The sequence below is a fragment of the Salmo salar genome, chromosome 22 (genome assembly GCF_965601325.2).
Source record: "Salmo salar chromosome 22, fSalSal1, whole genome shotgun sequence".
Classification (NCBI taxonomy): domain Eukaryota; kingdom Metazoa; phylum Chordata; class Actinopteri; order Salmoniformes; family Salmonidae; genus Salmo; species Salmo salar.
The window spans coordinates 26,041,684-26,064,135 of NC_138312.1; the positions used below are offsets into that span (position 1 = coordinate 26,041,684).

General features: G+C 42.5%; 1 protein-coding gene across 1 annotated transcript in view; it reads right to left on the reverse strand.

Annotated features, from left to right (window-relative positions):
• Nucleotides 1-525: 525 nt before the first annotated feature.
• Nucleotides 526-22,452, reverse strand: part of LOC106582972 (4'-phosphopantetheine phosphatase) — a 28,746-nt gene continuing 6,819 nt past the window's right edge. The window contains exons 3-19 of the mRNA XM_014166617.3: nt 20,002-20,210; nt 19,742-19,925; nt 19,566-19,658; nt 19,132-19,285; nt 18,519-18,700; nt 15,681-15,762; nt 15,426-15,526; nt 8,434-8,589; nt 8,196-8,308; nt 7,892-7,979; nt 7,466-7,617; nt 4,042-4,097; nt 3,886-3,935; nt 3,576-3,680; nt 3,327-3,427; nt 3,155-3,223; nt 526-2,274 (exon numbers count right to left, since the gene is read on the reverse strand). Of these exons, the coding sequence (XP_014022092.2) occupies nt 2,019-2,274; nt 3,155-3,223; nt 3,327-3,427; nt 3,576-3,680; nt 3,886-3,935; nt 4,042-4,097; nt 7,466-7,617; nt 7,892-7,979; nt 8,196-8,308; nt 8,434-8,589; nt 15,426-15,526; nt 15,681-15,762; nt 18,519-18,700; nt 19,132-19,285; nt 19,566-19,658; nt 19,742-19,925; nt 20,002-20,210 (2,151 nt within the window). The 3' untranslated portion in view covers nt 526-2,018. The remainder of the gene's footprint in view (nt 2,275-3,154; nt 3,224-3,326; nt 3,428-3,575; nt 3,681-3,885; nt 3,936-4,041; nt 4,098-7,465; nt 7,618-7,891; nt 7,980-8,195; nt 8,309-8,433; nt 8,590-15,425; nt 15,527-15,680; nt 15,763-18,518; nt 18,701-19,131; nt 19,286-19,565; nt 19,659-19,741; nt 19,926-20,001; nt 20,211-22,452) is intronic.

The window sequence follows — 22,452 nt, forward strand, 5'->3', positions numbered from 1 at the left end:
TTGAGGAGTCACTGGCTGTAAGCGCGTAACCGAATGCGCGAACGTGCGGGGACTGATGTCAGTGTTTGTCCCATTAGTTGAGGCGCAAGAGAATAGGCTACCTGGGTGTGGGATGGGTTACGTCAAATGTGAAATAATTCACGAATTTAATTATTTGCGTTTCACCACATGCATTGGGAACTGAATATTGAAACGCAGTGTTAGACAAGCAATTAAGTGTGCTTAGAGAAATTATTTTGCAAGAAAACGAAACAAGAAGCGTGTACAGAATACTTGTGTAAAAATATTGTCGAACTCAAGAACTGGCATCCGTGCATGTGGCAGTAGAGGGTAATGAAGCAGCAGAGGTACAGCATGTTGTGGAGTAGGACTTCCTGCTTGGCCCAATGCATTATCAGCATATTACTCCGTGTCCCTGGCAAGAGCAGCGCGTGGTATTCTAGCTGGTATCAACTCCCCTCCCATGAACTCACTAAAATTTCACAAGTACTCCCCGCCCCCTACCCGAAAACATGACAAACGGCATTAAAATATATTCAGATTTAATTAAAAGTGATTGTCAAGAGAAAATACTTTGCCTAATTTCGGCGCATCATGAACTCATAACGCAAATTAATTATATGAACACTTATTCACATGTCTATACACAAATTATAATACAATATCGCAAAGTGAGTTCACAGGTTAAGCAAAACGCCATGGAAACATTTGGACAGCAAGACCTCAACCTCCATTTCAGACACCTGGTTTGATAAAGATAGTATGAATGAGTATCATCAGTAAGTAAATGAACCATAAAATACTTTGTCACCTCCAATCACCCAGAGCATTACTTTAATAAGAGCAGATCTGTTATTGCCTTAGTTTAAACTATTTTAAGAATTGAAAGTAGATCCCTTTTACACAACATTTTTGTTAATGACAGTGGTTAGCCTACTGTTTGACAACTTCAATGTTTGTTGTTTGGAAGCAGACCTAATTTACTAAGGCTACCAACAAAATGATAATGACACAAAGATGGCTTAAACATTTGCAATAAAATGACCTGAAATACACGTTTTGAGTTTGACACAACACACTTTCAGAACATCCATTGAACAAAATATACTTCACATTTAATTTGGGTTGTTAGGAGCATATTTCACAGTAAAATACTGCCACCTTCTGGAATTAAGAATAATTTTAACCCCATCAATAAAGTGCTATTATCCACTCTTTTCAAACAAATTCCCAGTAGCAACATTTTAGCTTCTCAGGCAATGATCATCACACAATTAAGTAAATAATCTCAATTCCCCTAGTGGCAGTGATGAAAGGAGGCAAATCCTGGAATCAAAGAAAAGACACTCATGTAGCCCAAGGTAACAAACGTCCATGTTTCCCTACACGAGAAATTAAACCATGTTGGTTGTATTTTTGAACAAGTTATGCTTTATCACTCCAACCTCAAGGCACATTTACCATATTTTTGTGTTGCTTCACCACAGATTGCTGTAATTACCCTGGTAGCAAGCCACACACAAAGCATCACCACTGAAAGGGAAACGTTGTCATGGTAACCATTGGGATGCTGTGTGTAAACAGCAGGGTACTGATGATAACCTGTCTATAAATGCACTTAGTAGAGTATCTCACCAGCATTGACAGTCAATCTGCAAAGAGCGCACACCTCTACCACTGACAACTGTTGTCTGTTCTGATACCTTAACTATAATTTAGCCTGTGATCTACGAGAACACACAACATGGTGCAAAGTATGGCTGTATATTCAAAAAATAAAGACATTTAAACATTCTGGTGTTACAAAGCAATGTAATACTCTTTGACATCCTTGCTAAAATAACCCACAAAGTTTTCAAATCAACCTAAGTCCACTGATTATCTTAACACCTCCCTGTACAATTAGCATGTCAATCATCAGGAGGTGGTCAAATCAACCCTATTACAGCCAACTGGACCTCTCCAACTAGTACCTCAACCAGTTCAGCCTGTCCCATGATCAGACTTCAAAAGAGAGATTATGAAGGCGTCACTGGAACATGATCCAGGGTGGTGGTTTTGTGGCCTGGTGGCACCTCATACTTGAAGACCACACTGAAGAGCTTGCCCCCCAGCCGGTCAGCCAGCCAGGAGTTCTTGATGACAGCCATCTTGAGGCTCTCGCAGCTCAATATGGCGTAGTAGTTGGTGTGGATGGCCCGGCCCATGCCCTCGATGATCACCAGGTCTACATGGCGCTCTCGCACAACCCCAGCCAACACCTTGTCAAGACGGCTGTGGTGGGGAGAGAAATTAAACACACATTTGGGAGGATTTACCTTAAAAATGTAAGTTAACAGAAATTACCGTAAATTCCGGACTATAAGCCGCAACTTTTTTCCCAGCTTTGAACCTCGTGGCTTAAACAATGACGCGGCTAATATATGGATTTTTCCCGCTTTCAATTTTTTTCTCTCCAAAAAAAACACATTCTGTGACGTGCTCAGTTTTTTGCCGGCATGAAGCTTTCATTAGACCAATGAAATTGCCAAACGGGTTAAGGTCAAACAACTTTTTTGTTTAGATTAAATCGAGCGCTCTCAAACTTCCCATCATTCTGATTACAGTATTCATTTTGTCACCCTCATCATGGCAAAGACACGGAGAAATGCATATGATGCAGCTTTCAAGTTGAAGGCGATTGATTTGGCTGTTGGAAAAGGAAATAGAGCTGCTGCACGGGAGCTTGGTCTTAATGAGTCGATGTTAAGACGTTGGAAACAGCAGCGTTAGGAATTGACTTATTAGCTTACTGCTAATTTTTTGTTACAAGCCGTGTTTCGTTAAAGCCTATTTATTTTTGTTACAAGCCGTGTTTCGTTAAAGCCTATTTATTTTTGTTACAAGCCGTGTTTCGTTAAAGCCTGTGTAAAGTTCATTTGTTTCAATGTACCGGTAGGCACCTGCGGCTTATAGACATGTGCAGCTTATTTATGTTCAAAATAATACTTTTTTTTAAATTCAGTGGGTGCGGCTTATATTCAGGTGCGCTTAATAGTCCGGAAATTACGGTACTAAAGAAACTTAAAATGTTTCTTCAGGTTATGTTTTTAAACATAATTAACAAAGGTGTGTTACGTTGAAATATAATGAACGCTTAAGAACTAAAACAGACCTCAAGTCTAAGCAAGGAGAGCTGGAGCCACTCTGGACTAGCGTCAGCCTGTCCTCCTTCACAGCAGACCTGCAAAACAAATTAAATGGACATTGGCATGCTGGTATAGGAAAACCAAAAAAACGTATATTTTACATCCATAAATGCAGTGACAAAAGACTTAAATACTCACTGTATGACTAAATCCATTGCAGCTATTCTTTCAGTCAAGATCTGCAGCTCACTGTTTGTAACATCATTCAGAGCTGGGCTAGAGTTGCTGGCAAGGACAACCTGGAAAACAACATAGCAGGGGGTCAAAGGAAGAAAAAAGGAAATCTTGCTGCATTCATACTGTTTTATTAAACCCTGTTTATATTTGAAGGGGTGGTACAAGTGACAGCTTTTCAGATATGAGGGGATGGACTGTGTAGCTTCTTACCTCTGTTCCCCTGCAGAGAAGCTCTCTGACAAATGGGAACACTCCAAGTATGATATCTATTCCACTATTATCTACGAAAAACAATGCACACTTATGAGGTGGGCCCTGGAAAAGAAAGCCAGTAGGCATGGTATTCAATTACTGTTCCACAGCATCAAGTCATATACATCTTTGTGCCAAATCCTAACTTGAGATCCAGGCACACAACTTCTGTGGATCTTAAGTTAGGATGTGGCCCATAAACCAAATGCAGCGAATATAATCACAACTTTGAAACACTTCAACATCAGGAAACAGTTTAAATTCTTACCTTCAGTCTCTCGAGCCATTGGTCATAGGCATCCACAAGCCACGGCCGATCTATGGAGAAAAAGGGACTATAATTAAGTAGCCTGTATAGGTTGCAGCAGCAGTATAAAATGCAGGACCCATATAAAACACGTTAACCCAATAGGGGCTTTCATACCTTCCAACTGCAGTTTTGCATGTTCAAAGCCAAACTCCGGATCAGACTCCAGAACACTATTACAAGTGAAAATGTGAGCATGAGTGACAATCTTTGCTCATCTAAAAACACAATATTTTCTCAAGAAAATTGAAATATACAGTACCAGACGAAAGTTGACATCTACTCCTTCCAGGGTTTTTCTTTATTTCTACATTGTAGAATAACAGTGAAGACATCAAAACAATGAAATAACATATAGAATCATGTAGTAACCAAAAAAAGTTTCAAATCAAAATATATTTTATATTTGAGATCCTTCAAAGTAGCCACCCTTTGCCTTGACAGCTTTGCACACTCTTGCCATTCAACCAGCTTCATGAATGTTTTTCAACAGTCTTGAAGGAGTTCCCACATATGCTGAGCACTTGTTGGCTGATTTTCCTTCACTCTGCGGTCCAACACATCCCAAACCATCTCAATTGGGTTCAGGTCAGGTGATTGTGGATGCCAGGTCATCTGATGCAGCACTCCATTACTCTCCTTCTTGGTCAAATAGCCCTTACACAGCTTGGAGGTGTGTTGGGTAATTGTCCTGTTGAAAAACAAATGATAGTCCCACTAAGCACAAACCAGATGGTGTATCGCTGCAGAATTCTGTGGTAGCCATGATGGTAAAGTGTGCCTTAAATTCTAAATAAATCACTGGCAGTGTCACCAGCAAAGCACCCCCACACCACCTCCTCCATGCTTCACAGTGGGAATCACACATGCGGAGATAATTCGTTCAATTTACAAAAGACACAGCAGTTGGAACCAAAAATAAAACATTTGGACCAAAGGACAGATTTCGACTGGTCTAATGTGCATTGCTCGTGTTTCTTGGTCCAAGCAAGTCTCTTCTTCTTACTGGTGTCTTTTAGTAGTGGTTTCTTTGAAGCAATTCGACCATGAAGGCCTGATTGACGTACTCTCCTCTGAACAATTGATGTCTGTTACTTGAACTTTGTGAAGCATTTATTTGGACTGCAATCTGAGATGCAACTAACTCTAACGAACTTATCCTCTGCAGAAAAGGTAACTCTGGGTCTTATTTTCCTGTGGCGGTCCTCATGAGAGCCAGTTTCATCATAGCGCTTGATTGTTTTTGTGACTGCACTTGTAGAAACTTTAAAAGTTCTTGAAATTTTCCGGATTGAACAATGGACTGTCGTTTCTTTTGCTTATTTGAGCCGTTCTTGTCATAAGATGGACTTGGTCTTCTACCAAGTAGGGCTATCGTCTGTATACCACACCTACCTTGTCATAACTGATTGTCTCAAACGCATTAAGGAAAGAAATTCCTCAAATGAACTTAAGGCACACCTGTTAATTGAAATGCATTCCTGCTTGATAGAATGCCAAGAGTGTGCAAAGCTGTCATCAAGGCAAAAGGTCGCTACTTAAAAGAATCTCAAATATATTATATTTTGATTTGTTTTAACACTTTTTCGGTTACTACATGATTCTATACGAGTTATTTCAGTGTTAATGTCTTCACAATTATTCTACAATGTAGAAAATAGTAAAAATAAAAGAAACCCTGGAATGAGTAGGTGTGTCCAAACGTTTGACTGCTACTGTATGTACACACATACATACACAGAGCATTCGGACATTACAGCTTTATTCTAAAATTGATTCAATTGTTTTTTCCTCAATCTACACACAATACCCCATAATTACAAAGCAAAAACAGGTTTTTAGAAATGTAGTAAAAATAAAACCCTGAAATATCACATTTAAATAAGTATTCAGACCCTTTACTCAGTGCTTTGTTGAAGAACCTTTGGCAGTGATTACAGCCTTGAGTATGATGCTACAAGTTTGGCACACCTGTATTTGGGGAGTTTCTCCCATTCTTCTATGCAGATCCTCTCAAGCCCTGTCAAGTTGGATGAGGAGCGTCACCGCACTGCTATTTTCAGGTCTCTCCAGAGATGTTTGATCGGGTTCAAGTCCGGGCTCTGGCTGGGCCACTCAAGGACATTCAGAGACTTGTCCCGAAGCCACTCCTGTGTTGTCTTGGCTGTGTGCTTAGGGTCATTATCCTGTTTAAAAGGTGTACCTTCGTCCCAGTCTAAGATCCTGAGTGCTCTGGAGCAGGTTTTCATTTAGGATCTCCGTACTTTCTACATTTATCTATCCCTTAATCCTGACTAGTCTCCCAGTCCATGCCAGTGAAAAACATCCCCACAGCATGATGCTGCCACCACCATGCTTCACCGTAGGGATGGTGCCAGGTTTCCTCCAGATGTGGCGATTGGCATTCAGACCAAATAATTCGATCTTGGTTTCAACAGACCATAGAATCTTGTTTCTCATGGTCTGAGAGTCTTTAGGTGCCTTTTGGCAAATTTCAAGCGGGCTGTCACGTGCGTTTCACTGAAGAGTGGCTTCCATCTGGCCACTCTACCATAAAAGGCCTGATTGGTGGAGTTCTGCAGAGATGGTTGTCCTTCTGGAAGGTTATCCCATCTCCACAGAGGAACTCTGGAGCTTCGTCAGAGTGACCATCGGGTTCTCGGTTACCTCCCTTATCAAGGCCCTTCTCCCTCGATTGCTCAGTTTGGCCAGGCGGCCAGCTCTCCGAAGAGTCTTGGTGGTTCCAAACTTCTTCCATTTAAGAATGATGGAGGCCACTGTGTTCTTGGGGATTTTCAATGCTGCAGAAATGTTTTGGTACCCTTCCCCAGATCTGTGCCTCGACACAATCCTGTCTCAGAGCTCTACGGACAATTCCTTCAACCTCATGGTTTGGTTTTTGCTCTGACATGCACTGTCACCTGTGGGACCTTATATAACCAGGTGTACCTTTCCAAATCATGTCCAATCAATACAATTTTCCACAGGTGGAATCCAATCAATTGTGCTTCGGGACAAGTCTCTGAACGTCCTTGAGGGGCCCAGCCAGAGCCCGGACTTCAACCCGATTGAACATCTCTGGAGAGACCTGAAGAAAGCTGTGCAGCGACACTCCCCAGCCTACCTGACAGAGCTTGAGAGGATCTCCCCAAAGAAACTCCCCAAATACAGGTGTGCTAAGCTTGTAGCGTCATACTAAAAAATACTCGATGTTGTAATCATGGCCAAAGGTGCTTTAACAAAGTACTGAGTAAAGGGTCTGAATACTTATGTAAATGTGATTTCAGTTTTTATTTTTAATACATTTACAAACATTTCTAAACCTCTTTTTGCTTTGTCATTATGGGATATTGTGTAGATTTATGAGGGGAAAAAATGTAATTCGTTTTAGAATAAGGCTGTAATTTAACAAAGTGGAAAAAGTCAAGGGGTCAGAAAACCTTCCCGAATGCACTGTATATGACCAGAATTTTTGTCCTAATAATATCCTTCAAAGTCCCAAGTTTAGGAGTGCACCGAGTGCAGCCTCATTAAGACTCACTCCGATACAGCCTTGGCTCCCCAATCGAAGACGTTCCCAGCCAGGAGGCCCCTGACCAGGGCAAACTGCCTCTGCTCCCAGCTCAGCTCCTCCAGGGACTTGACTGCCTTCTGGAAGTACTTGAGGGCCATGTCGTTCTCCCCCTGTTTGATCTGTGGGAGGGATGGAGACACAGCACTGAGACAACAGCTTCCTCCCACTTCTCACTGATGAGCGACAACATTAGCAATTCATGCTAATCAAGGCAAGTGGACATGAAATTACATTAAAAGGCACACAAGACGACACTTGAAAGCTTCAGATGAACTACAACATTCAAGGTAAATCAATTCCAGAAAAAGTGTAGCATTAGAACATTTATTGGAACCGTGAACAACAATAGAGAAAAATAGTTTTATAGGAAAGAGCTATAGAATCAACTCAAACCTTTGAGTATGGGTCAGGGAAGTTGAACTCGTTTAAACAGTGTTCTCTTGTGTCTAACAGACTTCTGACAGTGAGGGATCCATAAGCACTAGAGGTGAGAAGAGAAGTACTCTACATTAGCAGATAAACACATACAGATTGGTGAGGGAACAGTGAGACTTCATCTTCAAGAGTGACTCATCCACTAATAAGATGCCTTTGGAGACAAGCATCTATAAATTATCAAGAAACCGTGTTATGCTCTAGTTGGTTTAACAGCCTTTGAAATCTATCTGCAGCATTCAGATCCTGTGGCTCCCCTTACAAAGGCTGGTGGCGGAGGGTCTGAAGCTTGTGCTGGTACTTGTGACGGAACTTCTCTGCTCGTTCAGCGGCCTCTGGAAGGTCAGGCTGGCTGGCAACAGCTCTCTTCACCACCTATCCAAAGCACATTGCCCAGATCAGCCGTTTCAAAAGTGACCAGGATAAGGACTCCCTGTCAATGCATCATGCAATGTGTGTATATTGATTAATAGACCAGTGGCAGGTTCTCTGCCTCTTACCCCATCCAGGGCCTCCTCGAAGCAGTAGAGCCAGTACTCCCGTGCAAGGGCGTCCTCTGAGAGGTCCACTGTGTCTGGGATGTAGGAGGACGGGTCCTGCAGCAGGGGCAGATTCACCAGCTGCCTCTCCAGACGGTCCATCTCCAACATGTCAAACTGAAACCGGAGAGGAGACACACTGAGCACTGTACATAATGCAAGGCTAAGGCATTCATGCACACTTAGATGGGTTGCCTCACAACGTCATAGAAATGATGCGTGCACATCGCAGGGGTAAAAGGCTGTGTTATGATTCTGAATGGTCAGATAGCCAGCAACAATGACAAGAAGCTGCCATAGTCGGCAAATCCGATCACGACTCCATCTTGCTCCTACAGTCCTATAGGCAGAAACTCAAACAAGATGTACCCATGACTAGAACATTCAACGCTGTTCTGACCAATCGGAATCCACGCTTCCAGATTGTTTTGATCACGAGGACTGGGAAATGTTCCGGGCAGCCTCAGAGAATAACATCGATCTACAGATGAAGTCGGAAGTTTACATACACCTTAGCCAAATACATTTAAACTCAGTTTTTCACAACTCCTGACATTTAATTTTAGTAAAATTTCCCTGTTTAAGGTCAGTTAGGATCACCATGTTATTTTAAGAATGTGAAATGTCAGAATAATAGTAGAGAGAATGATTTATTTCAGCTTTTATTTCTTTCATCACATTCCCAGTGAGTCAGAAGTTTACACACACTCAATGAGTATTTGGTAGCATTGCCTTTAAATTGTTAAACTTGGGTCAAACGTTTTGGGTAGCCTTCCACACGCTTCCCACAATAAGTTGGGTGAATTTTGTCCCATTCCTCCTGACAGAGCTGGGGTAACCGAGTCAGGTTTGTAGGCCTCATTGCTCACACTTTCAGTTCTCCCCACAAATCGTCTATCGGATTGAGGTCAGGGATTTGTGATGGCCACTCCAATACATTGACTTTGTTGTCCTTAAGCCATTTTGCCACAACTTTAGAAGTATGCTTGGTGTTATTGTCCATTTGGAAGACCCATTTGCAAAGCTTTAACTTCATGACTAACTGTCTTGAGATGTTGCTTCTGTATATCCACATAATTTTCCTTTCCTCATGATGCCATCTATTTTGTGAAGCGCACCAGTCCCTCCTGCAGCAAAGCACCCCCACAACATGATGCTGCCACCCCCGTGCTTCACATTTAGGATGGTGTTCTTCGGCTTGCAAACCTCCCCCTTTTTCCTCCAAACATAACGATGGTCATTATGGCCAAACAGTTCTATCCAAAAAGTACGATCTTTGGTCCCATGTGCAGTTGCAAACCGTAGTCTGGCATTGTTATGGCGGTTTCGGAGCAGTGGCTTCTTTCTTGCTGAGCGGCCTTTCAGGTTATGTCGATACAGGACTCGTTTTACTGTGGATATAGATACTTTTGTACCGGTTTCCTCCAGCATCTTCACAGGGTTCTTTGCTGTTGCTCTGGGATTGATTTTCACTTTTCGCACCAAAGTACGTTCATCTCTAGGAGACAGAACTCGTCTCCTTCCTGAGCGGTATGACAGCTGCGTGGTCCCATGGTGTTTATACTTGCGTACTATTGTTTGTAGAGATGAACGTGGTACCTTCAGGCATTTGGAAATTGCTCCCAAGGATGAACCAGACTTGTGGAGGTCTACAATTTTTCTTCTGAGGTCTTGGCTGATTTCTTTTGATTTTCCCACATTGTCAAGCAAAGAAGCACTGAGTTTGAAGGGAGGCCTTGAAATACATCCACAGGTGCACCTCCAATTGACTCAAATAATGTCAATTATCATATCAGAAGCTTCTAAATCCATGACATCATTTTCATGAATTTTCCAAGCTGTTTAAAGGCACAGTCAACTTAGTGTATGTAAACTTCTGACCCACTGGAATTGTGATAGTGAAACATAAGGGAAAAAAATCTGTTTGTAAACAATTGTTGGAAAAATGACTTGTGTCATGCACAAAGTAGATGTCCTAACCGACTTGCCAACAATATAGTTTGTTAACCTGTTGGGGAAAGGGGGCAGTATTTGCACGGCCGGATAAAAAAACGTACCCGATTTAATCTGGTTACTACTCCTGCCCAGTAACTAGAATATGCATATAATTAGTAGATTTGGAAAGAAAACTCTAAAGTTTCTAAAACTGTTTGAATGGTGTCTGTGAGTATAACAGAACTCATATGGCAGTCAAAACCCTGAGACAAATCCTAACAGGAAATGGAAATCTGATGTGTGGAATCACTTCAAACCTTTGCCATTGAAACACACAGGGACTTATTAATCATTTAGCACTTCCTAAGGCTTCCAATAGATGTCAACAGTCTTTACAAAGTGGTTTGAGTCTTCTATGGTAGAAACTGACCCAAAGAGAGGCTTGGGAAGTTGGTCACAGGGGGAGGGCCATTACTACTATGACGCGGGCGCCCATGGGAACCCTTTTGTTCCGAAACGTTTAGTAAGACAATGCAATCGTCCGCCTTGAATATTATTGAAGCTCTGGTTGAAAAAGGCCCTAAAAATGTATGTTATACAACGTTTGACATGTTTGAACGAACATAAATATATTTTCTTTGCACATTCGTGACGACAAGTCCCGCGCGCTTCAGTACATTATGAGTAGCCTTCGGAAAGCGTTAACAAGAAGGAACTATTGGGACATAAATAATTAACTTTTTCGAACAAAACTACATTTGTTGTGGACCTGGGATTCCTGGAAGTGCCTTCTGATGAAGATAATCAAAGGTAAGGGAATATTTAGAATAGTATATTTCATTTTAGATGGTTCCAAGATGGCGCTAACATGTATCGCCTAGCCTATTTTTCTGAGCATACCACGTCGTTTATTGCAAAGTGTGACTTCCCAGTAAAGTTATTTTTAAAATCTGGCAATGCGGTTGCATTCACGAGATGTTAATCTATAATTCTTTGAATGACAATATTACATTTTAACAATGTTTTCGAATAGTAATTTTGTAAATTGTAGCGCTGATTCACCGGAAGCATTTGAGGGAAAATATTTTCTGAATGTCACGCGCCGATGTAAAATGCTGTTTTTATATATAAATATGAACTTTATCGAACAAAAAAATGCATGTATTGTGTAACATGATGTCCTAGGAGTGTCATCTGATGAGGATTGTCAAAGGTTAGTGCTGCATTTAGCTGTGTCTTGGGTATTTGTGATGCATGCTAGTTGCTTTGAAAATGGCAGTGTGATTTTTTTTGGCAGGGTACTCTCCTAACATAATCTAATGTTTTGCTTTTGCTGTAAAGCCTTTTTGAAATTGGACAACGTGGTTCGATTCAGGAGAGGTGTATCTATAAAATGGTGTAAAATAGTCATATGTTTGAGAAATTGAAGTTATAGCATTTGAGGTTTTGTATTTCACGCGACGCGATTCCACTGGCTGTTGACTAGGGTGGGCGTCCCACGTTCCCAGACAGGTTAAGAAGAAATTTGTGGAGTGGTTGAAAAACGAGTTAACGACTCCAACCTAAGTGTATGTAAACTTCTGACTTCAACTGTTTACGCTGACTCTGTGAGAATTTATAAGGAGGTGCATTGGAAATGTATCCCACTGTGACTATTAAAACCTACCCTAACCAAAATCCATGGAAGGATGGCGGCATTTGCGCAAAACTGAAAGCGCGAACCACCGCATTCAGCCATGGAAAGAGGACTGGGAACATGGCCGAATATAAACAGTATAGTTAATCCCTCTGCAAGGCAATCAAACAAAATGTCGGTATAGGGACAAAGTGGAGTCACAATTCAACGGCTCAGACACGAGACGTATGTGGAAGGGTCTACAGGCAAATACGGACTACAAAAAGAAAACCAGCCACGTCACCGACGTATTATTTCCAGACAAACTAAACACCTTCTTTGCCGCTTTGAGGATAATACAGTGCTACCGACGCGGCCCTCTAACAAGGACTCTTCTTTTCCATGGTCGATAAGTCATTTAAACATTTTAACCAACGCAAGGCTGCTGACCCAGACAACATCCCTAGCCACGTCCTAAGAGCATGCGCAGACCAGCTGGCGGGTGTGTTTACAGACATATTCAATCACTCCCTATCCTAGTCTGCTGTCTCCACATGCTTCAAGATGGCCAACATTGTTTCTGTAACCAAAGCAAAGATAACTGAACTAAATGACTATAGCCCCGTAGCACTCACCTCTGGCATCATGAAGTGCTTTGAGAGACTAGTCAAGGGTCATATCATCTATAACTTACCTGCCACCCTTGACCCACTTCAGTTTGCATACCGCCCCAACAGGTCCAGACGATGCAATCGCCATCACACTGCCCTATACCATCTGGACAAGAGGAATACCTACGTAAGAATGCTGTTCATTGACTACAGCTCAGCATTCAACACCATAGTACACTCCAAGCTCATCATTAAGCTGGAGGCCCTGGGTCACAACCCTGCCCTGTGCAATTGGGTCCTGGACTTTGAGAGGCCGCCCCCAGGTGGTGAAGGTAAGAAACATCGCCACGTCGCTGACCTTCAAAACTGGGGCCCCACAAGGGTGCGTGCTCAGCCCCCTCCTGTACTCCCTGTTCACACATGACTGCGTGGTCATGCACACCTCCAACTCAATCATCAAGGTTGCAGACGACACAACAGTAGTGGGCTTGATTACCAACAACGACGAGACAGCCTACAGGGAGGTGAGGGCACTGGGAGTGTGGTCAGGAAAACAACCTCTCAGTCAACGTCAACAAAACAAAGGAGATGATCGTGGACTTCAGGAAACAGGAGGGAGCACCCCCCCTATCCACATCGAAGGGACAGTAGTGGAGAAGGTAGAAAGCTTCAAGTTCCTCGGCGTACACAGACAAACTGAAAAGGTCCACCCACACAGACAGTGTGGTGAAGGCACAACAGCACCTCTCAACCTCAGGAGGCTGAAGAAATGAGTCTTGTCACCTAAAACCCTGACAAACTTTTACAGATGCACAATTGAGAGCATCCTGTCAGGCTATATCACCGCTTGGTACGGCAACTGCACCACCCTCAACCGCAAGGCTCTCCAGAGGGTGGTGCGGTCTGCACAACGCATTACTGGGAGCAAACTACCTGCCCTCCAGGACACCTACAGCACCCGATGTCACAGGAAGGCCAAATAGATCATCAACGACAACAACCATCCGAGCCACTGCCTGTTCACCTCGCTACCACCCAGAAGGCAAGGTCAGTACAGGTGCATCAAAGCTGGGACCAAGAGACTGAAAACAGCTTCTATCTCAAGGCCATCATACTGCTAAAAAGCAATCACTAACTCAGAAGCTGCTGCCTACATTGACTCACTATTCACTTTAATAATGTTTACATATCTTTCATTACTCATCGCATATGTATATACTGCATCTTGCCTATGCCGCTCGGCCATCGCTCATCCACGTACATATTCTTATTCCATCCCTTTAGATTTGTGTGTATTAGGTAGTTGTTGGGGAATTGTTAGATTACTTGTTAGATATTACTGCACTGTCAGAACTAGAAGCACAAGCATTTTGCAACACTCGCATTAAAATCTGCTAACCATGTGTATGTGACCAATACAATTTGATGTGGGGACTCATAGGCGGCTCGTTTCAGCCAGTTGTATCTTGTTCTTGATACCAGGTCTTGTTTTGAGGTGTTTTGAGTAATGACACATCCATGCTAATATGGCTAAAATTCATTAGTTAGCTAACCAACAACTGTAACGATGTATTTGAGAGAAAACAAGTGCTTCTTGTGCACATTTATGTTTTCAATAAATATTTGGAGGCCAAATATAGTTTACATGATATCAAAAAGAAAGGAGGACCAAGTCGCTCTTCATCTAAATAATTAAAATGCCTTTATTTGTATGGCATGTTCAATGGGAAAACATTTTGAAAATTCCGACACGTTTCGGCTGCATGGCCTTCGTCAGGGAGTACAAAGAAATAATACAATGTCCTCATTTGAACAGCTTTTCAAATTAGCCCTAATTTGAAGAGGGAGTTTACATGTTGTCAATAATCCTTTGAACATAAGCCAACCCAGTCTGTTTTGCCCCAAAGTTGCGCACGCATCGGTTTTGTGCTAAACAACCCTATAAAAGTGCAACGACTCCTTCCAACATAGCTAAACTCCAATATGTTTTCACTATGCCCCCTAGTGGTCATTGAGCTGAGAATAGCATTATGTGTCAAACTCCACACTGTTGGTGTGCAGTGGACACACGCGTCAACATTATAGTGTCAACATTAAAAAAATATAGTATACCACCTCACACCAGTCACATCCGTGCAGTGAGTATGATTTCATGCAGAATTTATAAGGTGAACAGACAAGACTACTATTCTCCAGTGTCACACAGGTTGGTTGACTATAAGGTTGGTTATAACATGTTACAGCAGAATTTAAACCATGACTACATAAAGCAACACTTCAAAGGCTGTTAAGCAATAAATATGTGAAAGGAAAAGGCTGGCATATTGCAGTTACAATGCCACAGCTGTCTCCCTGAAACCTTATTTAACCCATTGTGAATGTGAATGCTTGGCAAGCTGTGTAGCTACAAAGCCAGAATCATGAGGAAACATATAGCCCTAATCAAAACACTACACACAAAGCATGGAGAAGTACTTACGGAAAACTGAAGATAAGGGTTACAGTAGGTAAACAGAGGTAAGAGATTGTGGATATGAAGAGAAGAAATTAAAACAAATGTTAGACTGAAAAGATCAATGCCTCATACCAGGCTTGTAGATTTTAAAAGGACAGCGTTGGTGACATTTCCATAGAAAATATCAAATCCACAATCTCAGAAAGAGAGTGGGAGAATTTCTATAATGGTCAATGAAATGACACCAAAATTAAATAACACGTGGGTTATGAGCGCACCCTGGTGGTCTTAAGCAGACCTTTCAGTATTTTAACGTTTTCTTTTCCAATAGACTTACTGTTCCACTACGTGCACGTTGCATGGGGTTCAGGTCAGGAGAAGTACTCATAAGGCCAGAGCTCCCAGCATAGTTCTCCCCCCAGCTGTACTGGTTAGGATCTAGAGCAAGTGAAAAACATAAGTGAATTAGACAAAAGAAAGAACTTCCCATCAAGAAGAAAATCCTTACAAAACCTAGGGTGTGATAAAGTATGGATTCCCGTGCCACTTTCTGTCAAGAAGAAACCCCATAGATGAAAGCATCTTGACTCACTGTCTTCCTCTGCTCCCTTAAGGAAGGCTCCAATAGTCCCCAGATAGCCTTCATGCCTCAGGAAGAGTGCCTGGACTTCACCCTGCAAAAACACAATAGAAAACTCCACTCAGATGGAACCATTTCCAACTAATTATGCTCACAGATTGTATCATTTAAAAGTAGCCCATCAGCCCAATACAATCAAACATGTCATATCAATGTTTATGTATTATTATCTCCACTAGGGAGGGGCACGGTTAATCAAATATCCGGATATCAGACCGGACATTACTATTCGAAAACTTGAGTAATCTTCTTTTTTTTTTGACCGGGGGCATTTAACAATGAAAAAGCTCCAAATTAAATTGTCCATGTTACATTGTTACACACAAGGACATGACATTTGAAATGCTTAATTTAATAAAATAAACCTTAAAATGTAGTGTTTATGTATGGCGACGTTAGCTACTGCTGCTTCAGAAGTTACGTGGCTTTGACAGAACATTGCTTACAGTTGCACACTGTAAATGTAGCCTACAGTTCTGAGGACACACATTGACTGCGTTTACACAGGCAGCCCAATTGAGCTTTTTTTTTCACTAATTGGTATTTTGAACAATCAGATCAGCTCGGAAAAAGAGCTGATGTGAAAAGATCTGATGTCATTGGAAAAAATATCAGAATTGGCCTGCCTGTGTAAACGCAGCCAAAGTTGTAGTTTTATTTTCAAGCTCATATGTTGCGTTTTACACGAAAAGGCATTTTACCATCATAGCCATCCAGTCAGCCCTGACAAGGGTATGCCATTTTACCCACAGCAACTAGGCTACAGGTGCGCACCAACAGAGGGTCCACAAGACCTGACACATATCAATGCAAAACACGCACCAGAAAACTTTGTCTATGATGGCTAACAGACTTCTCTTTCACTGTTGCCGTTAGCCTAGGCTACTGTTAGCCAAAAACTAATAGCACCCTGAAAACAAATGTGCACTGTCTGCTGTTGTAGCACTTTGCTTTACTCTCTTGACCAATCAGAATGACGCAATGTGTATCTCAGGAAAAAGGGTATATTTGCATACTACCGTGTGAATACTGCAGTTCAGATTTGATTGCTGCTTTTCAAGCGCTTAACTAGGCCCATACCTGAATATAGTCAGCTGCTGTCAGATCCAGCTCTGTCAGTGCTAAATCTAGACCTCAATCAAAATGTACCTGGATTGAGAAAGACATGCTTGTTAATGAGGTACAGTGAGGGAAAAAAGTATTTCATCCCCTGCTGATTTTGTACATTTGCCCACTGACAAAGAAATGATCAGTCTATAATTTTAATGGTAGGTTTATTTGAACAGTGAGAGACAGAATAACAAAAAATCCAGAAAAACTGTCAAAAATGTTAAATTGATTTGCATTTTAAAATGAGGGAAATAAGTATTTGACCCCCTCTCAATCAGAAAGATTTCTGGCTCCCAGGTGTCTTTTATACAGGTAACGAGCTGAGATTAGGAGCACACTCTTAAAGGGAGTGCTCCTAATCTCAGCTTGTTACCTGTATAAAAGACACCTGTCCACAGAAGCAATCAATCAGATTCCAAACTCTCCACCATGGCAAAGACCAAAGAGCTCTCCAAGGATGTCAGGGACAAGATTGTAGACCTACACAAGGCTTGAATGGGCTACAAGACCATCGCCAAGCAGCTTGGTGAGAAGGTGACAACAGTTGGTGCGATTATTCGCAAATGGAAGAAACACAAAAGAACTGTCAATCTCCCTCGGCCTGGGGCTCCATGCAAGATCTCACCTCGTGGAGTTGCAATGATCATGAGAACAGTGAGGAATCAGCCCAGAACTACACGGGAGGATCTTGTCAATGATCTCAAGGCAGCCGGGACCATAGTCACCAAGAAAACAATTGGTAACACACTACGCCGTGAAGGACTGAAATCCTGCATCGCCCGCAAGGTCCCCCTGCTCAAGAAAGCACATATACATGCCCGTCTGAAGTTCGCCAATGAACATCAATGATTCAGAGGACAACTGGGTGAAAGTGTTGTGGTCCGATGAGACCAAAATTGAGCTCTTTGGCATCAACTCAACGTGTTTGTAGGAGGAGGAATGCTGCCTATGACCCCAAGTACACCATCCCCACTGTCAAACATGGAGGTGGAAACATTATGCTTTGGGGGTGTTTTTATGCTAAGGGGACAGGACAATTTCACCGCATCAAAGGGACGATGGACGGGGCCACGTACTGTCAAATCTTGGGTGAGAACCTCCTTCCCTCAGCCAGGGCATTGAAAATAGGTCATGGATGGGTATTCCACCATGACAATGACCAAAAACACACGGCCAAGGCAACAAAGGAGGGGCTCAAGAAGAAGCACATTAAGGTCCTGGAGTGGCCTAGCCAGTCTCCAGACCTTAATCCCATAGAAAATCTGTGGAGGGAGCTGAAGGTTCGAGTTGCCAAACGTCAGCCTCGAAACCTTAATGACTTGGAGAAGATCTGCAAAGAGGAGTGGGACAAAATCCTCCCTGAGATGTGTGCAAACCTGGTGGCCAACTACAAGAAATGTCTGACCTCTGTGATTGCCAACAAGGGTTTTGCCACCAAGTACTAAGTCATGTTTTGCAGAGGGGTCAAATACTTATTTCCCTCATTAAAATGCAAATCAACTTATAACATTTTTGACATGCCTTTTTCTGGATTTTTTTGTTGTTATTCTGTCTCTCACTGTTCAAATAAACCTGCCATTAAAATTGTAAACTGATCATTTCTTTGTCAGTGGGCAAATGTACAAAATCAGCAGGGGATCAAATACTTTTTCCCCTCACTGCACATTGTGGGGGGCTTGCCTTGGTGAAGAAGTTGATGCTGTAAGTGATGGTGTGCATAGTAACAGGGTGTCCTCGGATGAAGAAACCCCCAAAGTAGACCCTGGTCAAGTTGTGGAGCCGGGCATAGAGGCAGGCCAGCTGCCCAATGTCATTGCTGATCATATGGAGCAGGCTCTTAGCCATGTCTTCTTTAGAGAACTCTAATTCAGGAGGAGACAAAAGGTATGTCAACATACAGCCAAGTGAAGCACCAGAAACATAACTCGTCAACAAGCCCAGGTCCCATTGAAGTAAGTACGTACAGTGTTGGTTTATGTATTGGCAGTTTGTGACCGGTATTACTGGCACTACATGATACACATGAACGATCTAATAGAGTGAATTAGTTGCTTTTTTTGCCATGGCTGGCTGCCTCGTCTACATTTCTCAACAGTAACAATAACCAACCAGCCTACAGGGGACAAGGTCACAGTAACTGGGTAAGAGGTCATCAATCAGTTAGTGCTCAACAGGAATGTAGCCTACATTACAGTAGATAGCATGCCAGGGAGTCTGCTCCTGAAGACAGTACCATGAAAAACATGTCATGGGGTAAAGAGTAAAAGTACTGCAAATGCTCTATTCTCTTTACCTTTGTCAGGAGTAGCAGATTTTCCAAAGCTGCTTGCAATAAGGTCCCCAGTCAAGCCCAAGGACCCATAAGATCCCCCGTAGATGTCTTTGACCAGCATGTCAACATTTGTGTGCTGCCCCTTCGAGGCCAACTGAAGGAGTTCATCAAACCTCTGTAGGAGGGGAGAGCAGGTCATGGGAGTACAGTAGTTTTAAAAAAAGTGACTTTCACCCAGATAGCTATTTTGTAACCACCCTATTCAGAACAAGAGTTTAAGTACACAGGGCAGTCTTCCAGATAATAAAAAGTAGCAGTAAGGTCAACTGGCAAGATAATAGGCAAGAACCAACAGAAAATAAAAATGTAAATTTAAGTTAATTTGAATAGCTTGACCAATTAAAAAAAGGTTACTGGGCTTGAAGTCTCAGCATGGGGGTGAAGAGGGGTTTTACCTTTGTTTTTGTGAGCAGTGCTCCAAGGCCCCAGAATGTCCCCCCACCTATGGAGCTTCCTCCAACACGCTCAAATGTATCCTCTGATTCAACCTGTTTGGAGAAAGATTGTTGAATTAATGGTTAAGTCTACATAGGCCACGTCACACCAGATCTGGAGTGTCAGGCATTGGTACCTTGAAAATGGACACCCCTGAGCCGATGTTGATGAGCAGGTAAGGGAAGATGTCAGGGTGAGTGTTCTGGAAGCGGAACTCAGAGTCTGCATGCTTGACATAGACAAAGGCCTCATGGGTGATATTCCTCAGCACAAAGTTGCAGCCCTTGATCAGGCATGTCATTTCATCCTCCTTGTCCACCCTAATCAAAACAAAGAATAGCTACATTATAATAAGCAAAACCTACTGGTCGTGGGGTCTTTAAAAATAAAACTCACCTGAGTTTCAGTTTCTTCTCTATGAGATCTTTAAACTTGTGAGCCCCTCCACCGGTGGCTTTGATGACTTTGGTGTCAGTGTTGACCAGGTGGTCTTTGATAAAGTCCAGGCATGTTTCGATATAGGCATTTTCAAATTTGATGAAGTGAAGGCGAGCCGACACCTCCTCCTGCATAGAGATCTCATAGAGGGGGTCACCCTCAGTCTCCTAGTAAAGAGAAGAGACACAGTTGAGACCAGGCCAGCACTGCAGACCACCAGGGCAACCTGAGTGGTCTCAGTAAGACCTTTAAGTCTACACCTTCACTGTCCCAAGGTACAAACCTTTTTGATAGGGATGCACGATATCAGTAAACATATCAGAATCGGCCAATATTAGCTAAAAATGCCAACATCAGCCCGATGTCTAGTTTTACGCCAATGTGAAAACCGATGTCAAAGCTGACGTGCATACCTATATATCGTAGGTAGATGACGTAATGACGCCATGAAAAATATAGCGCTACATGTGCAACACAGCATTCCTAACCTAGCCCACAATGTCTGCTGTGTGGATAGAGCAGTCAAGTAGTCATTTGAAAGACTAAGAACATTTCAGCGAGACAACTCAAAGGGGAAATCCCTTAACACCAAGATAATGGAATTCATTGCCCTTGACAATCAACCGTTCTCCGTTGTGTATGATGTTGGCTTTCGCCGACTGGATCGAGCACTGGCACACACTACCAAGTAGGCTCTATTTTTCAGATGCTGCCCTACTGGAGTTACACAGCATCCATGAGCTACTTGATATGGGCATCACTGCTATTAGCTTAACGACTGACATTTGGACATGTGATGTCAGCCCCATGAGCATTATGAGTCTAACAGCACATTTGTTCTACGAGGATTTCCTACTGACTAAAGCTGTATTGCATGCTCAAGAATGTGCTCATTCTCATACCGCTGCTGCCATTTCAATGGCATTTGAGAACATTCGAACAACTGACTCGAGAAATAAGCTCAACTGTGTCTGCAGCAGAATTGATACCCTGTCATGGCCTGCTCAACAAAAATGCCAACACAGACCATCGGGTTAACTTGGAAAAGTACTCTACTAGAGGCTGTGAACAAGCGATTCGGTGGCATTCTCTGAGCCTCTACTGTGTCACACCATGCTCAATGCTAGGTACAAGGACCGCTACTTCGATGCAGACAAGAAACAGAGTTCACGTGAAAACTTCACTGCTTGATATGATGAAATCCTGGTTGAGAACAACAAAACAGCATAAGTGAAAGAAATCGGTTTTGATTTTGTTTTACTGGTAATTGGGACATACGTAAATGCCAACAAAATAACTTTTTGGTCAGTGTGTATGTGTGGTTCAACTATTTAACTGTACTAGAACGCTTGAAAAGGCCGCAAACAATTTTAATATTAGTATCGTTTTTTTTGGCAAGGAAAATATTGGAATTGGCCCAAAATTTAATATTGGTGCATCCCTACTTCTTGATGCCCTAGAGCATGAATCGGTAGCCTATATGTGTCTACCACAAAACCCACACGGAAGCGATCCCCTACTGGCTTCTCTCCAACTAAAACAAGCTTGATTAGTTTACGTTTCTGTAACTACACACACACACACTTTTTTTTTTTATCATCAGGTAGACCCATCAGAGACCTCAGACAAGAAACACAGTTCAGTCTGCTTAGTCCTCCAGGCCTAAACACTGTAATAACACTTCATAGCTGAGCACTTTGGCAGCAAATCCCTTTATCCCCTCATTGAGCACTGACATTTGATGTTATTGTTGCTGAGTAAATGGCTTAAATAGTTGGACGCAAGGGGGGGGGTAAAGGGATTCAAAAAAAGATACTGACCACACCGCCCGCGTGCGAGAGCATTGCAAAATAAAATGTACCCTCTACACTGCATATGGAAAGTATTCAGACCCCTTGACTTTTCCCACTGTTACATTACAGCCCGATTCTAACATGGATTCAATTGTTTTTTCCCCCGCGTCAATCTACACACAATATCCCATAATGACAAAGCAAAAACAGGTTCAGAAGTTTTTGTAAATGTATTACAAAAACTGAAAAATCACATTTACATAAGTACTCAGAACCTTTACTCAGTACTTTTTTGAAGCATCTTTGGCAGCGATTACAGCCATGAGTCTTCTTGGGTATGACGTTACAAGCACGGCACACCTGTATTTGGGGAGTTTCTCCCATTCTTCTCTGATGATCCTCTCAAGCTCTGTCAGGTTGGATGGGGAGCATCGCTGCATAGCGATTTTCAGGTCTCTCCAGAGATGTTCGATTGGGTTCAACTCCGGCCTCTGGCTTGGCCACTCAAGGATATTCAGCGACTTGTCCCGAAGCCACTCCTACATTGTCTTGGCTGTGTGCTTAGGGTCGTTGTCCTGTTGGAAGGTGAACCTTCACCCCAGTCTGAGGTCCTGAG